The 17,284-nt window shown below is 39.7% G+C and overlaps 1 protein-coding gene across 1 annotated transcript in view; it reads left to right on the top strand.

The window, feature by feature from the left end:
* The first annotated feature begins 9,951 nt into the window (after positions 1-9,951).
* TDRD1 (tudor domain containing 1) overlaps positions 9,952-17,284 on the top strand; it is a 37,366-nt gene continuing 30,033 nt past the window's right edge. The window contains exons 1-3 of the mRNA XM_046027416.1: positions 9,952-9,960; positions 10,443-10,773; positions 13,131-13,189. Coding sequence (XP_045883372.1) covers positions 9,952-9,960; positions 10,443-10,773; positions 13,131-13,189 — 399 coding nt within the window. The remainder of the gene's footprint in view (positions 9,961-10,442; positions 10,774-13,130; positions 13,190-17,284) is intronic.

Raw genomic sequence — 17,284 nt, forward strand, 5'->3', positions numbered from 1 at the left:
TCTTTTACAAAGAAAAAACATACAAATCAGAATTTGCTTCCAAACAATGGGAGGAAGTGGGGGTGGGGTGGGGTACGAATGCAGACAAGACTGGGCGTGAATTGACAATGTTGAAACTAGGTGCTAAATACATGGGGGTACCATTTTTCTACTGAATTTGCTTGAACCGTCCCTAGTCCCTTCCAAAGAAAGTTTTACAATTATATGAGTGGCACCAACATATAACCAGGTGCGCTTGGTCAGGAAAAAAGTGACCACCTGTGTTGACTTTCCAGGCAGAGGTAGCAGATTAATTTGAAGAACCTTGGAAGACTTTAAGTGGTTAATGAGACCCAAGTGACCCTTACAGAGATACGGTCGGTCTGCGACTTTGCGCTGGAAATGCACAGTCTGAGTTCTCAGGGCCCCATTTCTAGAAGCTGCTGGAATAGCTGCATCGTCTCGGAGGAGGAAGTTTGTGAGCAAGGAACCCTGGGGCACCGTGATGCCCTCCACCTCCACCCCCGCCCCCGGGGCACAGCCTGGCTTCTCCCACAAACAGAGGGCGTGCGTGGGCGTCGCGGGGCGCACGTGAGCGCGGACTGCGCAGGCGCAGCTCTGGCGTAGGGCTGGCCATTGGAGGTGAGGTGAGCTCAGGGAGCGCATCTGGGAGGCGAGGCTGCCAAGCATAGGCAGACGCCACCACGGCCAGCCTTCAGAGACGGGTCGGGGTCAGAGGCCCTTTTGCCTCTTACCAGGTCCGGGTTCCCAGGCGCGTGGGGGCGGGTTGGGCCGCGAAAGGGACTGCGTGAGGGCAGCGGGGCATCGGTCGTTGGGGATCGGACGTTGGGCCCTGGACGTTGAGGTCAGGCGTTGAGTTCGGGCGTTGAGTGGGCACCAGGGGCCTGAAAGCAGAGAGGATGGAAGGGTGGAGGAGCCCTTGGAGCCTTGGCTGGGAAAGGAAGGTCTAGGGTTGAAGGTTGTGGTGGGGGAGGGGCAAGAAAAGCGAGAATTGAGCCCCTGGGTAGAGGGGGGCGCCGTAGTAGGTTTGGAAAACAGTACTTCCAGGCATGATTCTCCAAAATGTGAACATCCTCTGGCGTCCCAGTAGAGGAGCTGTTTGCTTTTGTCTCTGGAAGAATCTAGTTTGGGGTTTCAGTCAGTGCTTTTGTTTAACTCAAAGCTGCAGTGCAACACAGACAATAGACTTTTCCCCTACTTCCTACCTTCTGTAGGAAAGGTAGATGCACCACGGCTTTGGCTAGGTACGGGTAAACCAGCACTGGTTCATTTTGTATGCGTCTGTAGCTTGTCTGCTGTGCGCCAGTCGCATTTCTTGGCATTTGGGTCCCTGCTATAAATACGTTGGCCCTTTTGGCCTGTGGGGTATGAGACGTTGCTTCTAGTTCCTTTGTTGAACCCTCAGGGTATTGAATGGGAAGTGGCATGGTCTAGGAATCGGACCTGGATTTTCAGCTCAGCTGTGTAAGGGTGCTCACCCTGGGGGGTTTTGCAAGTTACTTAAGCAGCTTCGGTCTCCCTTACTTACCTGGACTAATCAAGGAAATAAGAATACCTTAATCTTCAGGTTATTTCAGTGTACGAAGTAGTTACACATGAATGGAAGAAATTCTTAGTGGTATGAAAGTGAAGTTTAGGGCGCCTGGGTGGCTCAGTGGGTTAAGCCGCTGCCTTCGGCTCAGGTCATGATCTCAGGGCCCTGGGATCGAGTCCCGCATCGGGCTCTCTGCTCAGCGGGGAGCCTGCTTCCCTCTTTCTCTCTGCCTGCCTCTCTGTCTACTTGTGATCTCTCTCTGTCAAATAAATAAAATCTTAAAAAAAAAAAAGAAAGTGAAGTTTAAAATAGTAGTTGCTTCCAAAGAACCTAGTAAGCACTAGTCACTGTGCTAAGTAGTTTACATACATTCTTGAATTTAATCATGGCAGGTAAGAGTTTTGAGGAAGTTACTAAAATTGGCCACATTTTACAGAAGCTGAATCCAAGAAAGCTGAAGTGATTTTGCCTGAGATAGCATAGCTAAATGAGGAAGATGAGACTCTGCTCAGATTTGGGTCTGACCCACTTTAAAACTCATGTTCAGCTGAAACCATTGAGTTCCATAGCTTTAAAACTGAATGTTTCCTTGGGTGTTTGATCAGTTCTTTATATATAGAGTTTAGATCCTAGCCCTTTAGCTGATACAGCATTTGCAAATGTCTCTCCCATTGTGTCAGCTGTATTTTGCTTTTGTCAACTGTTTGCTGTGCAAAAGCTTTTATCTTGATGATGTCCAAATAGTTCATTTTTGCTTTTGTTTCCCTTGCCTTTGGAGACATGTCATGTAAGAAGTTGCTGCTGCCAAATTCAAAGAGGTTGCGGCTTGTGTTCTCCCCCAGGATTTTGATGGATTCCTTTCTCACATTTAGGTCTTTCATCCATTTTGAGTTTATTTTTGTGTATGGTCTAAGAAAATGGTCCAGTTTCATTCTGCATGTGGCTGTCCAATTTTCCCAACACCATTTGTTGAAGAGACTTTTTTCCATTGAATATTCTTTCCTGATTTGTCAAAGATTAGTTGACCATATAGTTGAGGGTCCATTTCCGGGTTTTCTCTTCGGTTCCATTGATTGATGTGTCTGTTTTTGTGCCAGTACCATACTGTCTTAGTGACTCAAGCTTTGTAATAGACCTTGAAGTATGAGACTGTGATGCCTTCAGCTTTGTTTTCTTTTTCAGCATTCCTTTGGCTATTCAGGGTCTTTTCTGGTTTCATACAGATTTTAGGATTATTTGTTCCAGCTCTGAAAAATGATGATAGTATTTTGATAGGGATTGCAATGAATCAATGTATAGATTGCTCTGAGTAGCATAGACATTTTAACAAAACTTGTCCTTCCAATCCATGAACATGGAACAAAATTTTCCATTTCTTTGTTTCTTCCTCAGTTTCTATCATGAGTGTTCTATAGTTTTCAGAGAACAGATCCTTTACCTCTTTGGGTAGCAGCAGTGTCCACAATAGCCGAACTATGGAAAGAGTCCAGATGTCCATCGACAGATGAACGGATAAAGAAGATGTATATGTATACAATGGACTACTACTCAGCCATCAAAAAAAAAAATCTTGCCATGATATGGATGGAACTAGAGAGTATTATGCTAAGCAAAATAAGTCAAGCAGAGAAAGACAATTATATGATTTCCCTCATGTGGAGTTTAAGAAACAAAACATGATCATAAGGAAAGGGAGTGAAAAATAAATACAAATCAGAGAGGGAGACAAACCATGAGAGACTCTTAACCAGGAAACAAACTGAGGGTTCCTGGAGGGGAGGGGGCTAGGAGGATAGGGTAACTGGGTGATTGGGCATTAAGGAGGACACGTGATATAATGAGCACTGGGTGTTATTTTTTCATTTATTTATTTTTTAAAAAGATTTCATTTATTTGACAGAGAGATCACAAGTAGGCAGAGAGGCAGGCAGAGAGAGAGAGGAGGAAGCAGGCTCCCTGCTGAGCAGAGAGCCAGATGCAGGGCTCCATCCCAGGACCCTGGGATCATGACCTGAGCCAAAGGCAGAGGATTAACCCACTGAACCACCCAGGCACCCAGCACTGGGTGTTTTATGCAACTGATGACTCACTGAACTCTATCTTTTAAACTATATGTTAATTGAATTTAAATAAATTTTTAAAAAAACACGAAAAACTCAATGTTTCCTTTGAGTAGCCATTCTCTCTGAATGTGTGTGGTTACCAGGAAAACAAAAGCAAACATTAGAGAAGAAAAAGAAAATTATAGTTGCATACCTGCTGCAAGTACTTTTGGTATTAAAGGAATTAACACAGTGTGGTAAGAAATCATTTTACTCTAGCTTCTGTTCTTCTGAGAAGGAAGGAAAAGGCTTACAGTCACTGGTTACAGGTGTATTGTGGGCTGCTTTTGGCCAGAGGGAGGAGTGGGAACAGGATTCCAAGGGAATATAAGAACGGATTTGCCCCTTAGGGAGCTTCATGTTTTATTGGTGTCAAATCATGAAGCACAGGACAAAAGGACAATAGAAAGCCAAGGGCTTCTTTTTGCCAGTAGAACCGTAGCAGTTACTTCCATTCCACCGGTCGTTTATTACATCAGTGATCCCTTTAACACGAAGAAATTTGGGGACCCTCCTAATTAACCTCTTGTGTTAAGGAAGTATATAACTAATTACTGTGAATTTAGGGATGATTATAAATACATCTTTATTCATCACCAGTAGCATGCAAAAAAAAAATAGTAGATTGTATATATGGGAAACTTCTTGTTTTAAAACTGGGTAAGATTAGCCCATGAGGTATCATGACCATTGCAGCGATGTCTGTAATACACCTGTACCTGTACCCGAAGTCAGTAGCCCCAGGTTGTGAAAAACAGCATCATGGAATAGTGTCTGCCCACTCCAGATTCAGATATGGCCAGTGCTTGACACCGGATGAAGCCAAGTAGGGATAATTGCAATTTCTTACAGGTGTTTAACATTGAAATACATGTGTTAGAATTCATAGGACTATAAATCAAAAGAAAAAAAGGCAATTTTTATAGGATAATAAACACATTTTAAAAAAATTAAATTCCAAAAGATGATAGGTAACTCCCAAGTTTTAGGCGTACTCAGAGTGGTCCTGGCTGCTGCTCTAAAATCTAGGGCGTGATTGGAAGTAGTTAGTGTTCATAGTAAGGGGTGGAATGATGACCGGCTGTTGGCTCATATCTGCAGTCCTGTGCTCAGTTAGGAGAAGGATGTCTGTGTGAGGGTTTCTGATGAACTAGAGAGAGTCCAGACTTGTGAGAACCCTGGAAGGTGTTAGAACAGCTGGTGAAGGACCTGGAGGAAAATGGTTATGGTAGACATCTCAGACATTTGGAAGGTTATGGAAACAGGGCAGCAACAGGAGTCAGTCAGTTGGAAAGTGAGCCCTTTTATAAAGGAGAATGCCGTACAGTTGGCTGTCCAAAATTAAAGGGAGTTAGAAGCTTCTAGTTATAGAACAGGTCTACATGTCTATTTGCTCTGGGCGTTGTAATGAAAATTCCTGAATAGGGTGAGGCAAGCGAGGTGTCTTTCTAACCTACATATTCCGCTCTAGGTGGAGCTCCTTTTAAGCCTAAACTCTCTTTATTTGCTGCTTAAACTTCTAAGACTCATTCTGTTGTTGTTTTTTTTTTCTGAAGTCGAATTTATTTACTAATTTTTAGACTTTGGAAGAGTGGATGTAAGACTTGAAGTTTTGCTATTAAATTTCAGAAAACCTTGTATCGTGATGTGATTCTCCACTTAAGACTGCCACATGTAATTTCAAACAGTGCATTTCATCTTCGCTCTCCAGGTTGTCATGAAAACAGTGCAACAGTGCCTTTTAAATATTTTTGTCATACAAATATCTTTTCAGTGCCTCATTGTACAAAACATGGTAGGTGCTATGAGAAAGCAGGGTATTTTTTTATTAATGTTTTTAACAGAACTGATTCCTGCACTCAAATTACTTAAAATAATCTAGAATACGCAGATAACTGTCTATAGCTAACTGTGCTATAGGATAGAGAGGAGCTGATTATGGACTGACTGTCAGCCTTATCAAATAAGGACAAAGGAAAGGCTATTTCAGGAGTTAGCTTTTGTGTATTGAGGGTCCCACTGGTATCTTGAGAAGATTATTATATCCTGGTTTTGTGGCTTAAATATTATTTGATCCTTGGCTTAGAATTAACCACACTTGAGGAAAAAAATAGGCTTAATTTAAATGTAATATTAATATTTTAATCTTTAAAATGCTTTTTTTCTATAAAAGTAATTCATTTTTAAACATAATTTGAGGGACACCTGGGTGGTTCAGTCAGTTAAGCATCTGACTTCGGCATAGGTCATGATCCCAGGGTCCTGGGATGGAGTCCAGAATCAGGCTCCCTGCTTAATAGTGAGTCTGCTTCTCCCTCTCCCTCTCTCCTTCCCACTGCTTGTGCTTGCACACTCTTTTCTTTAAGATTTTATTTATTTATTTGACAGAGAGATCACAAGTAGGCAGAGAGGCCGGCAGAGAGAGGTGGGAAGCTGCTGAGCAGAGACCCCAATGTGGGGCTTGATCCCAGGACCCTAAGATCATGACCTGAGCCGAAGGCAGAGGCTTAACCCGCTGAGCCACCCAGGCACCCCAATGCTTGCACACTCTTAAGCATGCACTCTCTCTCTCTTTCTTTGTTGAATAAATGAAATCTTTAGAAAAGAACAACAAAATTTGAAAATGAAATAGACTATAAAAAAGATTCCTTTTGGCAATCTACTTACCCCATAACACTCATTTAAATGTATTTCATTGACCTTGCTTATATGGAGAGGTTATTTATTTACTGCAGTTATTATACAATGTTTCTGATTTGTCATTTGCTGTTCTTAGACATTTTGCAATGTTTTTGAAAGCTAAGTTTCTATTTTTTAAGATTTTATTTATTTATTTGATAGAGATTACAAGTAGTCAGAGAGACAGGCAGGGAGAGAGGAAGCAGGATCCCCGCTGAGCAGAGAGCCTGATGCGGGGCTCGATCCCAGGACCCTGAGACCATGACCCAAGCCGAAGGCAGAGGCCTTAACCTACTGAGCCACCCAGGTGCCCCAAAAGCTAAGATTCTAAATGGTAGTGTTAAACTTTCTAGTAGAGATATCACAACTTCTTTCTCAATTTTTTTCATTATTTTAAATAGGATTTTTTGATGTTCAGGATCATCATCATCATCATTATTATTAATTTATTTACTTACTTTGAAAGAGGAGGAGTTGGTGGAGGGCAGAGGGACAGATGGCAGGGAGAGACTCTTAAGCAGACTTCACGCCAAGCATGGAGCTGACACATGGCTTGATCTCACAACACTGAGATCATGACCGGAGCTGAAATTAAGAGCTGGGTGCTTAACCGACTTATGCCACCCAGGCACCCCAATGTTTAGGGTTATTTTCATGGGATGATTTCTAGGTGTAGATTTACCAGGTAAATGGCTAGAATATTTTTAAGAATACATGTATACTTGGGGTGCCTGGGTGGCATAGTCGGTTAAGTGTCCCACTCTTGGTTGCAGCTCAGGTCACAAGATCAAGCCCCTTGTCAAACTCCCTGCTCAGCGTGGAGTCTACTTGAGATTCTCTTTCACTCTGCCCTTTCTGCTCATGCACGTGTCTCTCTCTCTCTCTCAAATAAATAAATATTTAATAAAAATAAAAAGAGTGCATACATACCTTAAGAATATATATCTATTTATAGACCTACATACATGTAGGTGTGTGTATGTATGTATATCCAAATTGTCTCCCCATAAAAACATACTAATTTATATTCCATGCAAAGGAATTTTGTTTTATTTTCCAAAGATTTTATCTTTACTTTTTAAAAAGATTTTATTTATTTAAGAGAGGAAGAGAGGGCATGAGCAGCGGGGAGGGGCAGAGGGAGAGAGAGATGCAGGCTCCCTGCTGAGTAGGGAGCCACCCCAGGATGCTGGATTCCAGAACACTGGGATCATGACCTGCACTGAAATCAGGAGTTTTTCAGTTAAGCAACTTTGCCACCCAGGGGCCCAATGGGAGTGTCCTTTTTAATCACACCCATGCTGGGCAGAAAATAATACGTAATTATGTAATTTGATTTTTTAAAATTACAAATGAAGTTGAATGTTTTCCCCCTTATGTTTATCAACTAATCTTCATCCTCTGTACATTCTGTTCATGCCTTTTGCTCACATTTTATTGGTATCTCTATCTGTTGGGCTGCAAATAACAGAATTCATGGGTTTATTTGATGCCACAGTGAGTCTGCATCGGCCAATCAGGGCTGGTGTAGCAACTCAGGGATATGGACAGAAACATCAGGTGCTTTGCCTTTTCCACTCTACCATCCTTAGGGTGTGCTTTCTTCCCTTTTGCTTATTGCTTCCTGATTGCATTAAAGGAAGAAAGGGGTGAAAGATCCTGCAGCCAAATCTGTTCCTGTTCATCAGGAAAGGACAGAGCTTTCTGAGAAATTCTGCTAGGAGAAATTCTGCTCAGAAGAATGATTATGGCCAGTGTTATCTCTAACTCAAGCTAGAAAAATCAGAGGTAGAAAATGGCCTTTGGGTTAGTCACATCGCTACAGTATCTGAATATTTTTACTGTTTATCCCACTTTTTAAAAAATTTGATATAGATTTTTCCAACTGTGTGTTAATCTTCGTTTTCTGGCTGCTTGCTATTTTTTGTGATTGTTTTATGCAGTCATGTTTGCTATTTCCTTTGTGATATTTTACCGTGTTGAAAAACAAAAACAAAACCCTTCACCCGCTCATGTAGTTGTTGTAGGCAGATTCTATGGGAAGCAAAACTTGAGGTGGAGATTTGTATACTGTGGTAAGTGAACGTGTTTTTGCATGGCATTAGTGTTTTTGGAGTCAGTTGAGGTGACTTTTCTAGTTTGATATATGCCTGGTGTTGGAAAAATGAATGCTCTTGATTGTATTGGTCCTTACTAGATCAAGTTTATCGCGGTATTAAAATAGCACTTTGCTTTCTGTCTGTTGACAAGTGTGTAAGGCCGGTGTATACTTACTGTGGCCTGAATTTCTCCTCCTTCAATCAGTTTTTGTTTTATAGATCTGAGGACATTGTGATGCACAGATTCTTGGGTGCGCTCTCTCCTCGGGTGTTTCTTTCGTGTAAAAAATCTTTGTCCCAATTGAATTCTATTTTATCAGCTATCAATATTCATATTTCATCTTTTTTTTGTTATTTGCGTAGCACATTTTAGTTCTATTATTTCCAAACTTGCCATAAATTTTATGTGCGCCTGTTGTGCATAATATCTAGCAGGATGTTTTTCTCCCTCTTTTTCTCTCTTGAGCCTAAATCATTGATAATTTGATTGTTTGGGTTTGGTTCTAGCATCTTATTTGATGTTTTCCATTGACCATGCTTGAATCTTTTTTTTTCTTTTTCGTTAGACTGAGATTTTTCTTCGGTAATTTTAAAATTATGCCTTGTTTTTGTTCTTGTAGTTATCCTAGTATTTTAATGTGCATTCTTTATATTTCTTGTAAGTTGTCTGTTACTCAGTGTTCCTAGCCCCACCCAGTTTCCCCTGAAAATTATGTTCCTTTGTAACTTCACAGAATTTATCTCTTTCTGAGCCCAACAGTCTCACTCCCACCAGTCCGACCCATGGGAGGATGTGCTTACTGCCACATGTGCGCTTTCCCTGATGGCTGCAGGATCTCCGACCATAACTGCCCATCTGCAGCCTTCAGTAAGGGATCTTCCCAGGATCTGGCCCACTGAGAGTCCCCCCCACTAACCCCCATGCTTTGAGTGTGCATACGTATTTTTTTTTTATTATTATTTTGTTGTCTTTTCTGTATTGTCACAGATTAGGCTAGGCATAATTTGAAGCAAAAAAAGATACGGAAGTTTTAGGCAACCAGGAGGGAGGATATTTCTGCTATATTTTTATTTTTCCTTTACAACAGTGTTAATCTCTAGATACTGCTCATACCAGTTTAGCTTTCTGTGGCGTCCCCTCCTCCCCCCGAACAGTTTTGGGACAATAGGCAGTTTTACCTGAGGTCTGTGTACAAAGCTGTAGGTCACAACCTCAGAAAGAAAAGTTGTTTGTCCACTTTTTTTTTACTTCCCTCAGGCAGGACACTTAGTATTCTTTAAGAGTAATAGGAAAACAACAAACTAGCATCAAGTCTGGATAGAGGTTTCGCAGAGGCACTTTGTAACAATACATGTACCTTATTTTCAGAGAAAGGTGCATGCAGTTAAGTCCTTAAAAGGAGTAGATATAAATTACAGTTTATGGAAGCTAAGCTGGAGATGATCAAAGCACAGGACTGGGGAAAAACAGACCAAACAGAGGTCAGCTGAGGCAAACCGTGAAGGATGCCTAGGAAGGAAAGACTTTGCCAGGCCAATGAGGAAGGTAGGGGCACTGAGAGCTGGGCTCAGCATATTCAAGATCTCAGTGTCTCAGGTAGGAGCAGATAGAGGGATTCCGAGAGGCTAGAAAGGTAGGTGATGACCTGATGAAGACAGTACCCTCATTGTATCTGAGAGTTAAGTTGCATGCTCTGGCTTGGAAATATTTCTCTTAAAACATGCAAGTCCTTTTTTATTCCCGTTGTTTCAGAAGCTTTTTAAAGTAAAAAATGGTGTCGAACTCTGAGATGACTCTTTTGATGTCTCTTGGGTTAGCCTTTTGTCTGTGGTTGAATTGTGTGAAACCTGGGAGTTTGTACTTACTGAGATAGAGATTCTGTTCCTTTTGCTTTTAGGACAGGCTCTGATATCACGGTTACCTCTACTTTGGCATTATTCATGAGCGTTACTTGTTACATAAAAGGGCCTGCAATGCTTCTACTTTTGTAATTAAAAATTGCCTTTTAACTGCACTTCTTCCCATAGTCTTCTGTGAATGTTAAATTGCCACATACTATGATGTCAAGAAATAATTTGGAGGCATCTACTTGTAAGATGACAGAGCCATTTAATTTTGAGAAAAATGAAAACAAGCTTCCACCGCATGATTCTTTAAGAAGCCCTGGAGCACATGCTAACCACCCTAATTTCCGGTTGAAAAGCCCAGAGAATGGAAATAAAAAAAACAGTTTTTTGCTTTGTGAGCAAACCAAACAGTATCTGGCTAATCAGGAAGACAATTCAGTATCTTCAAACCCTAACAGCATCAATGGAGAGGTGGTTGGATCCAAAAAAGACAGGAAGACGTTGTCAACAGGTAAGTGAAAACTACAGGCTTATTACTTGTTGATTCTGATGGTTTCTTTGGCTTATCACAGGTATGTGATCACACACCCATGTGCTATTAACAAAACAACTTAAATAGCTACCTTACAGTATTTGCATTTAGAGATTTAGAAGGAAAAGCCAGGTGCCAAATAACTTCCTTTGACTAGATTCATCACAAAAAAGATTCAAGAGGAGAGCATGTCTACAGAGGAGCTTCCCTCCCACAATGGGAGAACCGTACAAGGAATGTAGAAAGGATGTACTCTGCCTTTTTAAAGATTGGCCATGTTTAAAAAATGCTATGTAAATTGCATAATTTGCATTTGAGATACACAATCTGTCACAAAGATACACATAAGACATTATATTGTTTCATTAGATTTTTAAAAAGTTGTTCCTTTAGTCCTAATTCCAAAAACCTGGTTTTGAGGTTGGGGGGGCACTGGGTGAACGTATATCATATGTGATCTTTTAATGTTATGGTGATGTAGTTCTGGTGCATGGCACTTGGGCCTCTGGGATTTCCCAAGAGGTCGAAACTATTTTTCCGATAATACTAAAATATCATTTGCCTTTTTTGTTGGGCTGATTTTACACCAATGATACAGAAGCAAAGGTAAACCATTAATGCCATTAGCATTAATTAATGCCATTATCATTAATGCCTCATTAGCTCCTACCTACTTGGGCTAGTGGTAATTGGGTTTTTTAATTGCTCTGAACTTGCGGTTAAAACAAAACCAGAAATGTCTTACTCAGAGCTGTCCTTGACAAATCTTGACACTTGTGTACGCATATTTTTAGTATTTCGTGTAACAAAATGGGAATTACCCCTAACTTCTGCTTCATAGGAAGTATGAAAAGCATGTGTGTGACTGAGTTATAGGCTGTATGGAAACTTTTTTCTTGGAACATCATTTTTACTTGAAGAGAATGACAAATTCTGGTTATTCAGATTTAGATATCTGGCATTCATTTTCTCAAAAATGAATAAAGTGAGCCTGTTACTTCCAAGGAAAACATGTATTTTGTTGCTAATGACAAAATTCAAGCTTTTGAGCAAAATGAGAATTTCAGGAAATCCATATCTGCCGCTCTGCATGACAGCTACTTGGTACTTAGGCTTTCCTGGGGAGATGCCTGGTGTTACTAAATAACACACATGAATTTTAAAATATTTTGTAATGGAATCTGTTCACAATTGAAAGATCTGTATAACTCAAGAGTTTCTCATTCTTCTCCAAATGACCAATGCCTCATGTTGCATAGTCACTCGTGGGTAAAAATCCACTCAAAGTGCAGGATCAATCAATGGAGTCCAATGTCACATTATGAAAAAGTTTTAGATTCCTCATTGCAACTACCCCTCAAACTACCACTTGAGTTTTGGCATGATGCTAAAGGGAAACATCCATAATTACCTGAAAAAGCCGTTAAATACTACTTTTTGCAACCATGTATCTATGAGAGGCCAGATTTTCTTCATATGCTTCAACCAAAACAACACAGGGGATTGAATGCAAAAGCAGGTATGTGAATCCAACGATCATGATTTAAACCAAACATTACAAAAATGTAAAACAGTGCTACTCTTCTCGCAATTTTTTTTTTGCTTTTGAAAATGTAGGTGTTTTACGTACAAAAATCATATCAACATAGTGCATTTATGTTTAAATAAACTTTTAATTTTTAAAACTTTAAAATTTCTAATTTTAATTTCTTTTTAACAGTTTTTAGGGGGAGGAGGGACAGAGGGAGAGGGAGAGAGAGAATTTTAAACAGGCTCCATACCCAGCACAGAGCACAGGGCTGTCTCAGGACCCTGAAATCATGACCCAAGTCAAAATAAAGAGTTGGATGCTTAACTACTGAGCCACCAGGTGTCTTTACTTTTTTTTTTTTTTTTTTTTAAGTAAGCTTTATGCCCAGTGTGGGGCTTGAATTCATGACCCTTAAATCAAGAGTCACATGCTCTACTGAGTCAGCCATGCACCCCTTAATTTCTAATATAGGTAAGTATTGAGACACATAGGCCATATAAACAAAATCTGAGGTTCCCAATTTCTAAGTGTGTAAATGAGTCTGAGGTTCAGAAAAGTCTGAGAATTGCTGCTTCAGTGAATGGAGAAAAATTCACAACAAGAGGAATAGTAATTAAGGAATATTCCAACAAATCCTTTTTTTTCATTAGGAAAAGTTGTTGCTTATTTGTAGTGTAGGTTTAAGGCTATTATAGTATATCTTTATTATTTGAATATCTAATTATGGTTTTGTACATTTGAAAATTTGAATATAGTAAAATTAGAAAGAAAGTAATATTTGGCTTTTTATGTTTTCTCTCTCCAGGAAACTCAGTGTCCCCATTAAATGCCGGAAACAATTCACCACCCAAAGAAGTAAATAGTGTAAGGTTTTTTGTTTGTTTTCTATTTTGTGTTTTTGTTTGGGTGTAAAAGATTCTAAACATATTTTATATTGTGTTAGTGAAGAATTACTCAATTTTCAGATGTTATTGAAGGTGAAGCTTCCTTTTCTTTATCCTAGTATCTTAAAAAAAAAAATCAGTTCTGTTGACGTAATTATAGTATGCCCTGCCACTCTTAGTGCAGCCCTGCAATGACGTCAGAGATAATACAGATCCTGTGTAGCTCTTTGAGTTTCTCCCTGTGTTATGTGCTACAGAATTTAGTATAATATGGCAACAAGGATGTTGAAAGTGATACTGTCAAGATACAGAGCATTTCCATCTTTCCTTTACATGCTTTGTTATGGTCACACCATTTCCCTCTTGCCCCTACCACCTCCTCAATCCATGGAGGCTACAAATCTAATCCACATCCAGAGTTTTGTCATTTCAAGGATGTTATATAAATGGAATCCTACAGTATGTAACTTTTTGGGCTTGGATAAATTCATTCAGTGTAATTCTCTGGAGATTCATCTAGGGTTTGTTGTATCAGTAGTTTTATTTTTATTGCTGAAAAGTAGTCTGTGGTTTAACATTCACATATTGAAGTGGACCTGCAGGGTTTCCAGTTTTTTGCGATCACAGGTAAAACTTACAGACCTTCATGTGCAAGGTTGATGTGAACAAAAGTTTTTTGTTTCTGTTTGTTTCTCCTCTGGGATAAATGCCCAGGAGTGCAATTTCTGGGTCATGGAGTATTGCATATTTAGTTTTGCAAGAAGCTACCTAAGCGTTTTCCAGCAGAGCTGTACTACCGGACTTTACCACTGAGAGTAACTGCAGGGTCACACCAGCATGTGGTGCTGGTGGTGGTTTTATTGTCCCCAGTCTCATAGACACGTGGTGATATTATGTAATGGTTTTATTTTTTTATTTTTTTATTTTAAAGGTTTTATTTATTTATTTGACAGAGAGATCACATGTAAGCGGGGCAGGGGGCAGTGGAGGCAGGCTCTCCACCGAGCAGAGAGCCTGATGCTGGGCTCGATCCCAGGACCCTGAGACCAGACCCGGGCCGAAGGGAGAGGCCTGACCCACTGAGCCACCCAGGTGCCCCTATGTAGTGGTTTTAAATTGTGTTCCCCTGATGGCTAATGATAAACACTTTCTCATGTGCATAGTTGCCATTTCTATTTCATTTTTTATACGTTTACTCATGCCTTTTGTCCATTTTCTGATTTTTTTTTTTTTTTTTTAACTGCTCAGTTTTGAAAGTTCTTTATATGTTCCAGGTTCTAGTGTTTTGTCAAATATGTGTGATTCACTAATGATTTCTCCCAGTCTGTAGCTTGTCTTTTCAGTCTCTTATCAGGGTGTTTGGCAGAGCAAAAGATTTTTAATGTTAATGATGTCCTTACCACGTTTCCTTTATTATTATTTTTTAAAGATTTTATTTATTTATTTGACAGACAGAGATCACAGGTAGGCAGAGAGGCAGCCAGAGAGAGAGGAAGGGAAGCAGGCTCCCCGCTGAGCAGAGAGCCTGATGCGGGGCTCGATCCTAGGACCTTGGGATCATGACCTGAGCCGAAGGCAGAGACTTTAACCCACTGAGCCACCCAGACGCCCCGACTTTTTCTTTTATAGATTTTACTTTTGATGTCAAGTCTAGAAATTATTTGCTGCTCCTTCAGATCCAGAAAGTTTGGGGCATTTTTCCCAAAAAGTTTTATAATTTTACATTTAGCTTCGTGGTCCACTTTGAGTTAATTTGAAGGTGTTTTTGTTTTGTACTCCTTCAGTTTCTCCACCATTTGTTAAAAATGCTCTATTTCCTCCACTGAATTGCCTTTACACTTTTGTCAAAAATTAGGCATATTTATTCCATTGGTGGGGGGAAGAGGGTTGAGGAGGTCTAAGGAGAAGCTGTCTCCCTGCTGAGCGGGGAGCCTGACCCAGTCTTGATCTCAGGACCCAGAGATCATGACCTTATCTGAAGTCCAATGCTTAACCACCTGAGCCACCCAGGTGCCCCTTTTTTGGTCCTATCAAAGAACCAGGTCTTTGTTTCATTGTTTTTTTTTTCTCTAAGTTTTTGTTTTTTAATTTCATTGATTTCTTCTTTTATCTTTGTTTCCTTGCTTCTCTTTGCTTTTGGCATTTTTTTTCTTACTTTTTTAGGTTCTTAAGATGGAAATTTAATTATTGATTTGAGACTTTCCCTCTTTTCTCGTGTGTGAATTTAGTGCTATGAATTTACCTCTTGGCAATGCTTTAACTTTAACTTTTTTAACTTTAATTTTGATTTGTTCAAAATTTGTAAGTTCAACTTACAACTTTTAGTTCAACTTTTTTAAAAAATTTCCTTTGAGACCTCTTTTTTGACTTATGAGTTGTTTAGAAGTCTATTGTTTTCAAATATTTAAAGATTATTAATTACTCTTGTTACTTATTTCTAGTTTGAGTCCACTGTGGTTGAAAACCTACTCTGTGTGATTTAAATTTGTTGAGCTTTTCTTTACGGCCCCGTGTGTGGTCTTAGTATATGTTCTTTAGCACTTGAAAAGAATGTCCATTTTGTGGTTGGGTAGAATGATCTATAAATGTCTAACAGAATCCCTTGGTTGATGATGATTTCTAGTTCTTTTATATTCTTGGTGATTTTCAGTGTAGTTCTACTAATTGTTGAGAGAGGGATAGTTAGGTCTCTATAATTATATATTGTCTTTTTCTCTTTTCAGTTTCATTTTGCTTCAGTTTTTTTCTATTAAGTCTATTGTGCTTATTGTATTTTTGTTTGTGTTCTTCCTTTCCTTTTGTTCCAGCATTCCTTTATTTCCTTTATGTTTAGAGAACTCCCTTTAGTCATTCTTTAGGTCTGCTGGTGACAAATTCTTAGTTTTCTTTCATTTGCGAATGTCTTGATTTCTTCTTTACCCCTGTATGATACTTTCATGGACAAGTTTCTCAGCTAACAGTTCTTTTCTTTCAGCACTTGAAAAATGTTGTATTACTTCCTTCTGCTCTCCAGGGTATATTTTGAGAAATCTATTTTCTTCTGAATTACTTTTTCCCCTGTAAGTAAGATGTACTTTTCCTCTCTCTGCTTTTAACCATTTTTGTCTTTTTAGCTTGAAGAAGTTTGACCACATGCATCTCAGTGTGGATTTCTTTGATTTGGTCTGGGACTTGCTCAACATGAATTTGTAGATTTATATCTTTTGCCAAATTTTGTAAGTCTGGGGCATTTTTTAAGAACTTTGGGGTGCCTGGGTGCCTAAAGCCTCTGCCTTTAGCTCAGGTTATGTATCCCAGGGTCCTGGGATCGAGCCCCACATCAGACTCTCTGCTCAACGGGGAGCCTGCTTCCCTTCCTCTCTCTCTGCCTGCCTCTCTGCCTACTTGTGATCTCTGTCTGTCAAATAAATAAATAAAATCTTAAAAAAAAAAAAAAAAAAGGAACTTCTTCACCCTGCCTTTTTTTCTCTCCTGGGACCCCAAAGGCATGAATGTTAAATTGTTATAGTCCCATAGGTCTCTGAGGCTCTGTTAATTTAGTTTTTTCTCCACTTTGTTTTTTCTCTCTTGTTAGGTTGGGCAGTTTCTGTTGTTCAGTCTTCAAGTTTACTGAGCCTTTCCTCTGTTCTCTCCATTTTGACGTGGCATCCCTCACTGTGCTTCTTATTTTGCTTTCCAGTTGTAAAACTTCCATTTGGTTCTTCTTTATATCTTCTGTTTCTTTGCTGGGACTCTTTACATTTGTTTCAATTGTGCTCCTAATTGCTTACTGAACTATCGATGGCTCCTTTAAAATGTTCATCAAATAAAATTCTCTGCTGTCTTGATGTGATATTTTTTAAAAATTCAGTTGTGATTTCCCTTTTTCTAAATAAGACAAGTGATTTTCTATTGAAACTAGCGCATTTGGGGTATTATGTTAATGAAATTCTGTATCTTATTTAAACTTCATTTTTAGCTAGCTTCCTCTGACCCTACATCAGAGGGTGGGTGCTGCTGGGTGGGAGTAGATGTCCAGGTTCCTTAGGCAGCCTGAGCAGGCACTGAAGGAGGTGCTCTCCCTTGCTTTTGGGCG

This window comes from Meles meles, chromosome 13 (genome assembly GCF_922984935.1).
Source record: "Meles meles chromosome 13, mMelMel3.1 paternal haplotype, whole genome shotgun sequence".
In the NCBI taxonomy this organism is placed as follows: Eukaryota; Metazoa; Chordata; class Mammalia; order Carnivora; family Mustelidae; genus Meles; species Meles meles.